This window comes from Sinocyclocheilus rhinocerous, unplaced genomic scaffold (assembly GCF_001515625.1).
Source record: "Sinocyclocheilus rhinocerous isolate Xijiao unplaced genomic scaffold, SAMN03320098_v1.1 scaffold2844, whole genome shotgun sequence".
In the NCBI taxonomy this organism is placed as follows: Eukaryota; Metazoa; Chordata; class Actinopteri; order Cypriniformes; family Cyprinidae; genus Sinocyclocheilus; species Sinocyclocheilus rhinocerous.
The window spans coordinates 339,158-351,693 of record NW_015633174.1 but is presented as its reverse complement, the minus strand read 5'-3'; the positions used below and the strand labels follow the sequence as shown (position 1 = coordinate 351,693).

The window sequence follows — 12,536 nt, the reverse complement described above, 5'->3', positions numbered from 1 at the left end:
CAAATATAATAAATTAATAAATAAAAATTTTATTTAATAAATAAATAAATGATATAATAAATTAACTATAATTTGTGTGTATTTTAATATTTATTCAGGTGCAATGCTTTTTCCCCATCGATTTCCATTGTAACTGCATTATGCAAACAATATGTATAGGCAATAAAATGTGATAATCAACATTCTTTTGTAAAGAGCTTAATTTGTATAGAACCCGGAATATTCCGTTGAATTATAACAAGTGCTAACAGTCTGGCAACACATATTGTGATTGGTAGCTACCATACAGAGAACGCCATTTCATATGTAAACAGCCTGTGACATAATTCATTATAAAACATCTACAGTTTGGATACAGTCACATTGTTCTGGGACAAACATTCACAGTCTGTTGCACCTTTTGCTTCATCAATCTCAACGTTTGTGACATACATACACAAAAATGACCCAAAATGCCCTGTTGCTTGACATCCGTTCTTCCTCTGTAATCTCATCGTACCCCATTAGGATTTCATGTATTTTCTAATAGCTGAGATGGGATGGTTCTGTCACATACACACACTAACCAGTTCAACATTACAGTAATTGCAATTGTCTAAAAAGCAGCGAGCAGGATCACGAGCTGCGAGCTAATCGTATTCCAGGCACAGAGGGCAAGCTCGGTAATCTGCTTTATCTACAAGTCAAGCTCTATTCATTCACTCATTCACTCACTGGATTGCCATTCTGTGAAGCAGCTAAGTGCACAGATGAAACTCTCACTAGCAGCACGACTACAGAGATAATGATGCTCCGCTGTACTCACTCTTTGCTCTGGACATATGAAATATAATCAAGAGGGGAGCAGGGATGAATTATAATAGCTTCACATAACATGTAAATGAATCTCAATATCACAAAATTGCATACAATTATGAAATTAATTTTAAGAAAAAATCATTATAAAATTGGCTTCTATAGCCCTCTTCAGATGGTAATTGTTTCTTGTTCTGGATTTCTGTAAAAATAAAGTTATATGGCACCTCAGTGATAAAACTCATGGATGATTTATTCACAGCGGAGAAACGAATTCTGTGATCCTACGAACCGGGAACACGCTGCTTATATGGCCAGTCACATTTTTCTGCTGTAAATGTGATTTCTGATTGTCTGCTGTAAATAAAATGTCACATTCTTGGAATAATAATTAAGAATACATTCATGTTAATAAATAAATTAATGCAACCTCTTATTTAATATAAGGTAAACATAAAGCTGCTTGGTTTATATTTTTATGCATGTAATTATAGGCCTATATGTGACCCTGGACCACAAAACCAGACTTAAGTGTAAATTTTTCAAAATTCAGATTTATGCATCATCTGAACGCTGAATAAATAAGCTTTCCATTGATGTATGGTTTGTTAGGATGGGACAATATTTGACTGAGATACAACTATTTGAAAATCTGGAATCTGAGGGTGCAAAAAAATCTAAATTTGAGAAAATCGCCTTTAAAGTTGTCCAAATGAAATTCTTAGAAATGCATATTACTAATCAAAAATGAAGTTTTGATATATTTACGGTAGGAAATTGACAAAATATCTTCATGGAACATGACCTTTACTTGATATCCTAATGATTATTGGCATAAAAGAAAAATCGTTAATTTTGACCCATACAATGTATTTTTTGGCTATTGCTACAAATATACCCCAGCGACTTCGGTTTTGTGTTCCAGGGTCACATATAATACAGTGGTTGAAAGGATTTATATATTGAATTTCGCATTGATTTTTTCTTATTAAAAAAAATTGAATTACCACACGACCTTGGTGTTTGCCAAAATGAGAAAAGTTGGGCCAGGGAGAAAAACACCAGGATTCTGGACTCAGACGGCAATAAAATCACGACTAACCCCTGTAAATGTTCAAAATCGCTTACATCCCCATGAGAAACAATTACCGTCCGAATCAGGCTTATATTTGATTTAGTTAACCAGCAGGCTACAACTTTGCATATTAACCTTTAATATTTCCTGTAATGTAAAAAGGATAGGTCTTTTTCTTTGCTTATGTGTCTGATATTTGTCCATTATCATAATAATATTTATTCATTTTATTAGAGTGTCTATTATTAAAGTGTTTGGTAACACTTTACTTAAAGCCTTTATGTATAATGCACCATAAAGGGTTATTAAAGGGTATAATGGCATTAGAATTATTCATAATGTGCATTGCAATACATTATATCTTGTCGTAAATAATTGTAACTGAATTAAAAATGCATAGTGTAACAATGGATTGATAAGTGTTATAATGTACTACAATTATTCATGAGATTGTACAGTGCATTACAAGGCATAACTAATGCATTAAAACTACTTTTAAAATGCCCTGAGGGTTACTCTTGAGAACCATCTGTTGAAACCTCACTATGGATAAAGGTAATGACCCAAGACTTGAACAATCCATTAATTGGCTTTCTTTTGCCTGTTTGTGGGTTACTGTGTGAACTATAGTGAGTTAGCATAGGGCACTAGAGACTTTTCCAGATGCAGTCCATCTTTCACAGAGAAAAATGCTTTAATTTTGCAGGGGCCCACATGGGCAATTCTATCAAGCTGTTTCTTGTTGTTTAAAGTTCACTGTAATAGAAGTAACTTGCGCTGCTGCAGAATGCATCCTGTAAACCAAGTGACTAAAGTTTCAGGTTCTTTACTCAAGGAAGAAATGCAAAGTCTATGAATAAAGGCCACACCAAAAACAATAACTAAAGTTCTGTCAGGACCACTATCGTCAAAATGATAGATACTTAGCATAAAGTTTGGTTTGGCGGTATGGTTCTGTTCTGGGCAAAAAACTCCCTGCCCATCCATGCAGCCTGTCATGAATGAGCAGGGAGAGCAACAATAATAACCCCCCTAGGGTTAACAGAACAGAACAAGGCAGATATCATTATCAGATATCATTGTACTTAATGATATTTAAGTGTAACACATTATTCAAGATAAAGGAGTCTGATTAGCAAGGAATATCAGAAAGCCAAGTCCTGACTGTGGCGAAAGGAGGAGCTGGGGATGGAGGAGGGTAATTTGCTCCTGAGCAAGCTGAAAAGCTGCTGAATCTGAAAAGCTGCTGAATAATACTGAATAGAGCTTATATAGGAATAGGATAGGTGTCGTATAGGGAATAGGATAGGTAGATGTGATCAGCTGAGTATCAGCTGATGCAAGCTTGACTCACGTGACCTGCCAGAACTAACGCTAATGCTTAATTTTTAAAAATCTCTAATTTTAAGAGAACTGCTGCATCCACACCACAACAGAGGAACAATATTGTTGCAATCACTTTCAGAGTGATTCTTCCAGTTGATGAATGATAAAAACATTGACAGTCAATCAAACTCCTTCATACTTTAAAGCACACAGAGCAATTGTTCACAGAACATGACTGAAGCTCACATTAAAAAAATAAACATTGGTGTGGACACTAATATACACTACTGTTTAAATTTGAAATACTTTCAAATTAATATTTATATTCAGTAAGGACAATAAATTGACTGTAAAGTGACTAAAGACATTAATAATATTCTAAAATTTAAAAAAAATTCAAATAAAAGCTGTTCTTTTGAAATTTCTATTCTCAAAGAATCCTGAAATAAAATGCATCACGGTTTCCCCAAAATATTAAGCAGCACAACTGTTTAAATAAAAAACCACAATATTACAATTTTTACTGTATTTTTTATCAAATAAATGCAGCCTCAGTGAGACTTCTTTCAAAAACATTAGTTATCGTTATGGTTTTTGTTAATTAATTGGTGTGAACGGACCTTTAGGAATGACAATATTGATTTTTCATTCAAATGTGATACATGACGTCTCAGCTGTTTGACAAGCAGTCACAAAAATATATAGCGATGATGAAAATTGGCATTTTTCAGCCTTTTAACATCCAAGCCCTTCAGCAAACACCCTCAAACACGCTTTCATAGAGGACCAAATATGATGCAGGTCACATCATGTATATTTAATGGCATCACCTCACAGAAGCTTTTATTTCAAAGATTAATAAACTGACTTTACGTTTATGTACAGGAATATTGGGGATTTGAGAAAGTCCGATTTTTCCAACTCCACAAGACTTACCCATAACTAACCCATAAATGCTCTCACTGTGATCATTCAAACGAGGTTTCATTTAAAGCATCAAAGGTATTTTTTTTCTATACTACTTATTCTGATAATTAAAAAAATATACATTATAAAATATCATACATTACCTGATTTTAAGATTTTAATATTTGTGCCTGCTGCTCAGCAACAAGATAGGCCTATTTAGGAGTTATGAAACATCAACCGAAGGCTATGAACTAACAACAACAAATGTGCTACTCTACAACCATTAGAAACACACACACACATTATTTACTTCAACAATCACCAAAAGGGCATTTCATTCCTCCAGTTTAAAGCTTTAAAGACACAGGCGCTTCGCCATACTCCACTGAGCTTCAACCACAACCTTCATAACATGATGACTGTGTGCGACAACTGACCACTGACCTGCTGATTCACTCTCTTCTGATCTTAAAGGCTCAATCAACATTGATCCGCATTGTGCTTCACATTGCACACACAGTGTTCACTACTCACAACACCCTGAGCACTTCATCTGACAAAAATGAGCTCATTTGCGATGCCCTGCAGCACTTGAGTCACACAGATTACCTTTGAATATGATGATATCATGTAAATGTACAGAATTCTAAAAATACAATATAGGATGTTATAAATTTACGCTTTATATATAAATATATATATGCAATGACTATTGGGTAATTGTTACTCTCTACTTCAAATTAAATCCAAATTAAACCCAGTCAAATTAAACATACAGTGGGTACGGATAACAAAGAGTGAAAAATTTAAGGGGGTCTGAATACTTTCCGTACCCACTGTATATGGCATATATGGAGTCTCACCTAGGATGCCTGGTTTTCCCTGTAAAGTCAGGATACTATTTGGCGATTGGAACGCACTCATAGTGTTCCTGCTTTAATACACTAAATTATGACTCTTTCTCCACTGTGTCTGAGGTTGCAATCATGCAAAGAGGAGAACTGTGCTTTATGGTTTTATGACAGAAGTGCAATATTAAAGGGTTAGTTCACCCAAAAATGAAAATTAGTCCATAAATTACTCACCCTCAAGTCATCCTAGGTGTATATGACTTTCTTCTTTCAGACGAATCCAGTCGGAGTTATATTAAAAATTGTCTTTGATCTTTCAAGCTGTTTAATGCCACTCAGCGGGTGTTACATGCATCAGTCTAAAAGCAGTTAAATAAAATGCGCCCATCCATAAAAAAAAGTGTCTCACACGGCTCCGGGGGGATGCACACATGGCTCCATCGATGCGTTTTTGTAAGAAAAATATCCATATTCAAAACATAATAATCACTTTAATGTAGCTTGCGCTCAGTGTTGTACACTGGAAGCAGTTCTGGGCGGATGACGTATGAGGTCAGTGCTGCGCATGCGCCGGTGAGTCTCGTGAAAAAACCAACGTTTGTTTACAGGAGCAAAGGAAGCAAAGTTTCCTTACTTTAGCAAAGAAAAACCAGTCTCCTCTTGGATTATATCGAAATCCCCGCTGAGTGCTATGAAACAGAAAGAAAGATCAAAGACCATTTTTTATATAACTCCGACTGGATTCGTCTGAAAGAAGAAAGTCATATACACCTAGGATGACTTGAGGGTGAGTAATTTACGGGCTAATTTTCATTTTTGGGTGAACTAACCCTTTAATAATTTATTTTTTTAACACACATAATCGCATGTGCCATGTCTGTGTGAGAACATGTAAGGTATTCTATTAAATAAGGAAAATCCTCTGTGTATATCAAGATGAAAAGTTAAAGACTGACAGCAGTGTTTTAAATGCTTAGCCAGAAAGACCTCCTTGGTCAATCAGCTTAATTAGAGAGACTGTTCTAGTCAACTAGCTTCATCAGCAAAATTAGCAAAATGGTTTGTCTATGCTGGTTAAAAAAATAAAAATAAATTTTAAAAAAAATCAGTATTTTGTCATGTCAAGTATGAACATCAAAACACCCTTTACACAATATACATTAAAAATATTTTCCTGTTTTTTTTTTTTGTTAGTTTTTTTACAAATTGACATAAGATTTGAAGTCTTGTTTTATAGAAATCTAAAAATTTTTGTGAGGTTAATGTTTAGAACAATAACATGTCAATTTGTTTTACTGCTTTCAGCACAAACCTTAATAAATTTGGTAGATTTCTTGAAATGTATTTTTTTTCCTCCTCAAATTAATGTATCTTGGTTAAGATATTGTGATAATTTTACTGAAAACAAGACAAAAATAATGATCAAGAAAAAGATTTTTTTTGCAGTGTAGTATTAATCAGGTTGGCCTAGAATGAAAATTCATTCCATTTTAGGCGAATGGTTTGGCCAATAGTCTTGCCATACATTCTTCAATTTTGGTTAATATCAGAACATCTTCTATGACTATAACTAGCCAAGAAGATGTTTATGACAGAAGTTAAAACAGATGTTAATTCATGGTGACATGATTAATGGAACTGTTCCTACCTCTCCCATCGTCCATCTCTTTGGTGGTTCTTCCTTTGGCTCCATGGCTCCAGCTGCTGGTACGATCGACTCCTCTTCTGGCCCACTCCGGTGCATCCTGTGCCCCATTTTCCTTCATCCACGGTGGTCTAAATCTCCGGGGGGCTCTCCGTGTTTCCTTAAACACTCTTCCTAGGAGCCCGAGAGCATCAGAGGTAGAGCTCCCAGCACCTGTGCCGCCCCCACCTTCAGATATAAGTGGGTCACGGCCGCTTCCAGAAGCTCCAGTAGTGGAAGTATCGCTGGAGAAGCCGGAGTGGAGGAAAACAAGACTGCCAGCGGTGAGGTAGAGGAGGATGAAAGAGAAAAAGCGTATCGGTTTACGCCGGAAATAGCGGTGGATCTTCAGCAGCGGCCTGGCCATGATGGGCTCTCGAGCCACACGCATTGGCCTTCGATGTCACACAGGAACATATAAAATCAGAGAACGCACCTTCCTAAAACGCTCATGGTACTATGAGTCCCTTTGAAACACTAAGACGATTCCCAAACCAGGAAACAGTAGTTGTGATGGTACTGACGTTTAACACAGTTTGTTTATCTATTAAGGACCTTAAAGTCTGAAGACACTTCCCCAGCTTTCCTCTGCAGCAGTATGTAAGAATATGTCCGTGTGTCCCGTGTCTTTCTACGTCCCCAAAGAGGCAGCGACAGAGGAGAGCGGTGCTACCGTAGAGGCCATGTTGTGAAAGACGAGTGGCAGTAAAGACTGAAAGATGATACTGCCGTTGCGACGCTTTCACTCCTGTTATCGGACTCTCGCTCTCCCGAGGCCTTGTTTCCCACCGAGCTGTCCGTCAATCAAAAGCAGCGCTGATTCACTCCTGACTCAGCCCTCACTCACAGACTGAAAAACACAAAACGACAGATACTGAAACAAGAGGTAAATACTGATGAGGTCTCTGTGCAAAGAAAAACACTTTATCTGAAAGCGATTAAGGGTATAGAGTTAAAATTCAATAACAGACTGCAGAAGCATTATTCATGAACACCTAAACCATCAAACACAGAAGCAAGATACTTTTGAGTAACTGGTACTGCAGAAAGCAGAAATATGCCAATATAGGCCTGTAGAAATTACGCAACAGCTACACTGAAGAAGACAGAGGCTGGTCACATGTCACATGACAAGTCATTTCGCTTGAGGACTTTTGGCATTTCACAGATATCTCCAAAAGACAAGACTCCTATTTATAATTAAAATGTCCTTAATGAATATCTTTAAGATGTTAAAAGTGTCATTTAAAATGGATTTGTTCTTTTGTTGATCTCTTATTTTCTCGTAACAAATATTACATCACTTAGAGATACACAGTGCCAAAAACTCATTAATTTGCCTCAAAGAATAAAATGACCAAAAAATGACCAATCTTACTTCTTAGCATAGCAAAAAAACAGTACTGTATTTCGACAATCAGACAAGACTGGCTTCCAGATCACTGCAAAAATAATTTTCTTAATTAGTATTTTTATCTAACTTTCCAGTAAAAATATCTAAGCATTCTTCAAAGACATTAAGACTAATTTTCAAAGAATAAACCTTGAAGTCTATTTTTCAAACCCTATTAAAAACATCCCAACATCCTTAAAACAATATGCATTTATCTGAGAAGGAAAATGACAACGTTTTAGAGAAATGTACAAAATGTATTAAGGTTCATCCTAAAAACAAGAAATTAAGATTTAAAAACAAGACCTAATGTGCACATTCGTGATTTTTGTAAATATCTTTGAGCAAAAGAATCTTGTATTAAAAATTGAAAACTTGAAAATTTACTTCAGGAACAAACTGATATTAAGACATGTATTCAGAGAATATATCTTGAATATGATTATTTTCTAAATCCAGTTGAAAACCTTTTTGCATACATTTATTTTAAATCAAAACATAATCAGGTTTGTTCTTAAAAATATAAATAATAATAATAAAAGTATTCAACTTCATTTAGCATATGTGACCCTGGAGCACAAAAGCAATCTTAAGTCGCTGGGGTATATTTGTAGCAATAGCCCAAAATACATTGTATGGGTCAAAATGATTTTTCTTTTATGCCAAAAATCATTAGGATATTAAGTAAAGATCATGTTCCATGAAGATATTTTGTAAATTTCCTACCGTAAATAAATGAAATCTTAATTTTTGATTAGTAATATGCATTGCTAAGAACTTCATTTGGACAGCTTTAAAAGCGATTTTCTCAATATTTAGATTTTTTTGCACCCTCAGATTCTAGATTTTCAAATAGTTGTATCTCAGCCAAATATTGTCCTATCCTAACAAACCATACACCAATGGAAAGCTTATTACAAATTGACACTTATGACTGGTTTTGTGGTCCAGGGTCACACATGTTGTCAGAAAACAAGTCTTGAGTAAATTATTTAGTTTTAGATATGCTAAGATATTTTTACTCAACAAAAATCCTCATTACAACTGATTTTTGCAGTGAAGGATGGCAGGATGGAAGGAGTCTAAAGACCCCACTGTCCAAAGTGAGCAAAAACATTCAGGCATGGTGTTTAAACAAGCAGTCATAATCAGCCTCCTTCCGAGGGTAACGGAATTTTCCGTAGCAAACATCCCGCTACAGGCTTAGCGTGAGCGTGCATGTGAGAGTATGTGTGTGTGTGTGTTTGGGCTTAAAACGACCCAGTGACACCGTTACCTGACCCCTGGGCTCCCACCTGCCGAAGTCAGAGCGGAGTCAGGCTGATGTTATCGTGACAACATTCTAAACCAGCAGCACACAGACTTCATTCAGAGCCGATATAGCTCAGTTCCTATACAGAGGGGAGAAGAGGAGGGAAAGAGAGGGAAAATTAATTTAAATTCATGTTGCACACCAACTTGTCAAGGATTTCACTTAGTGTAGGCTCTTTATACTTCATTTTTTATTTGCCTTAGGAGCATGTTTTTTTACTCTGTAGACCCAGGCCTTGTAAATGTGTATGTGTGTGCAAATGTGTTTTTTGTGGTAAAACGCACAAACTGCTTAGAGACATATGGGCGTCTGTTGGTGTGACATAGTAAAGAAGCATTCAAGACTGCAGATCATTTAAAATAAAGACACCAATAAAAAAACTACTAGACCAAAAATCAAAAGCATTACTGTGATATAAAGTACTGTGGCTCCAAAAAGTCACAGTTAAATGTAATGCATTAGGTAGGAAAATATCAAAACAAGTTCCATTTATTTTATTTGAAAAGAAAGTCAAGCACACCTTTCACGCTTCACAAAAAGTTTGGTTTTACGGTACATTATAATGCAAAAAATATTGTAAAAATACTTGATTTTCTGTCAAACATTAATTAAACATGTTCATATTTAATCTTTTATATTAAAGGGGTCATATTATGCTTTTTTAAAGATCATTATTTTATAATGACTTATACTGTCTTTTTACGCGTTGCGTTGCGTTGCATCGTGCCGCGTAAACATAAATCCCTGTCTGCATTTGTGATCAGAGAAATGACAAACAACAAGTGCTAACGTTAATCCACACTGCACCAAAACTCGCGTTTGAATCATCAGTGGCAAATGATAAACCAAATAAAGTGCTTTTGCTTTCACCTAGAAACACACAGCGTCTCCCTGACATGGCTGCTTCAGAATTAATCTTGGTTGATTGAGTTAAGGGCCATGACCTCAGGTTGCAGTCCACAGGCTTTTCCATAAATACACACTTCATTACTGCTAGAGGAGGCAAGCCAAGCCACTGCGCATCAGCACTCACAGAGCTACAGTGCATTACAGACCCTTCCTGCACATGCCCCATTGTAAATACAAAATACCATCACTCCTGTGGGACCACCCATGCTGTCACTGTCGCATACAGTCTGTACACCTTCAACTTTAAGTCTACTTATATATATAATGCACTCTATATGTCACCAAGCCAGCGATGGTGGATGGTGTTAGGGAAATCTCCATCCTTTATATCTACTTGAAATAAATATTGTTCTGAAATTTTAATTCATGAAAGAATCCTTAAAAATGCATCACAGCTTCCATAAAAAATTAAGCAGCAAAACTTTTTTTTTTTTTTTTACAGAAAAATGTTTCTTGAGTAGCAAATCAGCATTTTAGAATGATTTCTAGGGATCATGTGACACTGAAGACTGGAGTAATTGCCACTGAAAATTCAGAGTTGGCATCACAGAAATAAATTCCATTTTAAAATGTATTCAAATAGTTAAAAATTGTTATCGTACATTTTAATAATATTTCAAATTCAAATAAATGCAGCCTTGGTAACAGTATGCCTTAAAAAACAAAACAAAAAAATTATGACCTTAAACTTGTGGACGAGTTCTTTAGTGAAGAATCCGAAGTAAGTTTGGAAGTTCTGAATGAACTAATTAATGATAATTAATCGGAATTTCCAAGGTATAAGAGACAAAGTGGAGATTTTCAAAGTGGAGTATATTGCTGGATTATCGATTCATTTCATGCAAAAAAATAAATAAATGCAAACAATGTGATGTAAGACAGCAATGACAGAACTAGCAGCTTGAAGCAGGAAAAAACTATGGTTTTGAAAACCGCTGAACTACTGAAAAAAGTTAGTGTCATCATTATTTTTAGTTACTCTGATAAAACACTGATTTTAAACATAAAGGAACAATTTCAGACCTGTAAGTTTAAATTCCTTCACTTTTTGGATTCAAGCACTGGCAACAAGTGTAGCGTCAGAATTCCCTTGTTTTCCCATCTGGCTGATTGAGCAACAGAAATAATAGAGGCTCTGAGGTCACTCTCCACCCATACGGTTCACACGATAAGAACTTGTGTTGAGGTTTGTTTTCACATGCTGAACTGTTGAAATATATCTGAAAAAAAACAACAACAAAAAAACTATAGTCTATTTTGTGCATCAATCACCCCAAAATCACAAAGACAAACATTCACAGTAAATTAAAGAAACATTTTCTCGAGTGAAACAAAATTTTGATAATAAAGCAACAACAATGTGTCTGTTTCAGGAAAGCAAATGTTTCTCATCATAAATGATGTAAGTGATTTTCTCCATATGTGATTTTGGTTTGGCCACAATTATGATTCTGCAAAGCATTCCGATGGTTTTCAACAAGATGCCAAGAGATGTGGGTCTGTACTAGTTACAGTAAAGGGGCGGAGCTAATAAATGGACACTTATTTTGGTTTGCATTTTATTTTCCTTTAATTAGCTATTTTAATATTAAGTTTAATAGGCTATTACATTGACATGAATGGACGCATGTGCTCTCGACAACAAGAACTGCCTGATGGCCTGAGGCCAGATTGAAAGACACTTGGGACAGTTGATGGATTTGTCACTGGCCCGATCAGGCCACCGCTGCTTTGTGACAAGTTTAGCATTTGCATGTGTTTTTAAGCCTTGCCTATTTCAAAACACTCAAGTGCATGAAGACAAAAGTCAGTACAATGCCGTGTCTCAGACGCGTGCGAGCCCCAAATGGAGTTCTCTTTTGCGTCTACTTAAGTCTTAAGTGAACGTAAAGAGTTGAGAAAGAAATCAGATGTGTATTATGTTGGATCCATGCATTGTGTCTTAAAGTTACCACTGCTTGAATTCAGCGAAGCACACACATGACTCGCTGATCTAAACTAGTTTAAAGGCAGATGAAACAGCGCTGACAAACAGGAGAAACAATGATACAGTCAGAATGCTTTTCAATCTACAAATCGCCGTCATTTACCATAGATTTACTGTAGTAACACTAACTGCACCGTGGTATTGTGGCAAAAATGCAGAATATTCATATAGAATTTTATTATATTATTAATGTAGACATGTATTAAATGTATTAAAGGAGTAATGGAATATAACGAAAGAAGTGTAATTAGACTACTGTTTTTCATACAAATACCTAGAAACCATATAGTTACAT

The 12,536-nt window shown here is 35.7% G+C and overlaps 1 protein-coding gene across 6 annotated transcripts in view; it reads right to left on the bottom strand.

Annotated features, from left to right (window-relative positions):
* wscd2 (WSC domain containing 2) overlaps positions 1–12,536 on the bottom strand; it is a 53,168-nt gene that overhangs the window by 18,293 nt on the left and 22,339 nt on the right. For 2 of the 6 annotated variants that reach the window (XM_016556519.1, XM_016556521.1), the window contains 3 exons: positions 11,278–11,474; positions 9,310–9,424; positions 6,605–7,490 (listed from right to left, as the gene is read on the bottom strand). In XM_016556519.1, the coding sequence (XP_016412005.1) occupies positions 6,605–7,031 (427 nt within the window). In that variant the 5' untranslated portion in view covers positions 7,032–7,490; positions 9,310–9,424; positions 11,278–11,474. The remainder of the gene's footprint in view (positions 1–6,604; positions 7,491–9,309; positions 9,425–11,277; positions 11,475–12,536) is intronic. The other 4 variants (XM_016556520.1, XM_016556523.1, XM_016556522.1 and 1 more) reach the window with 2 other exon arrangements.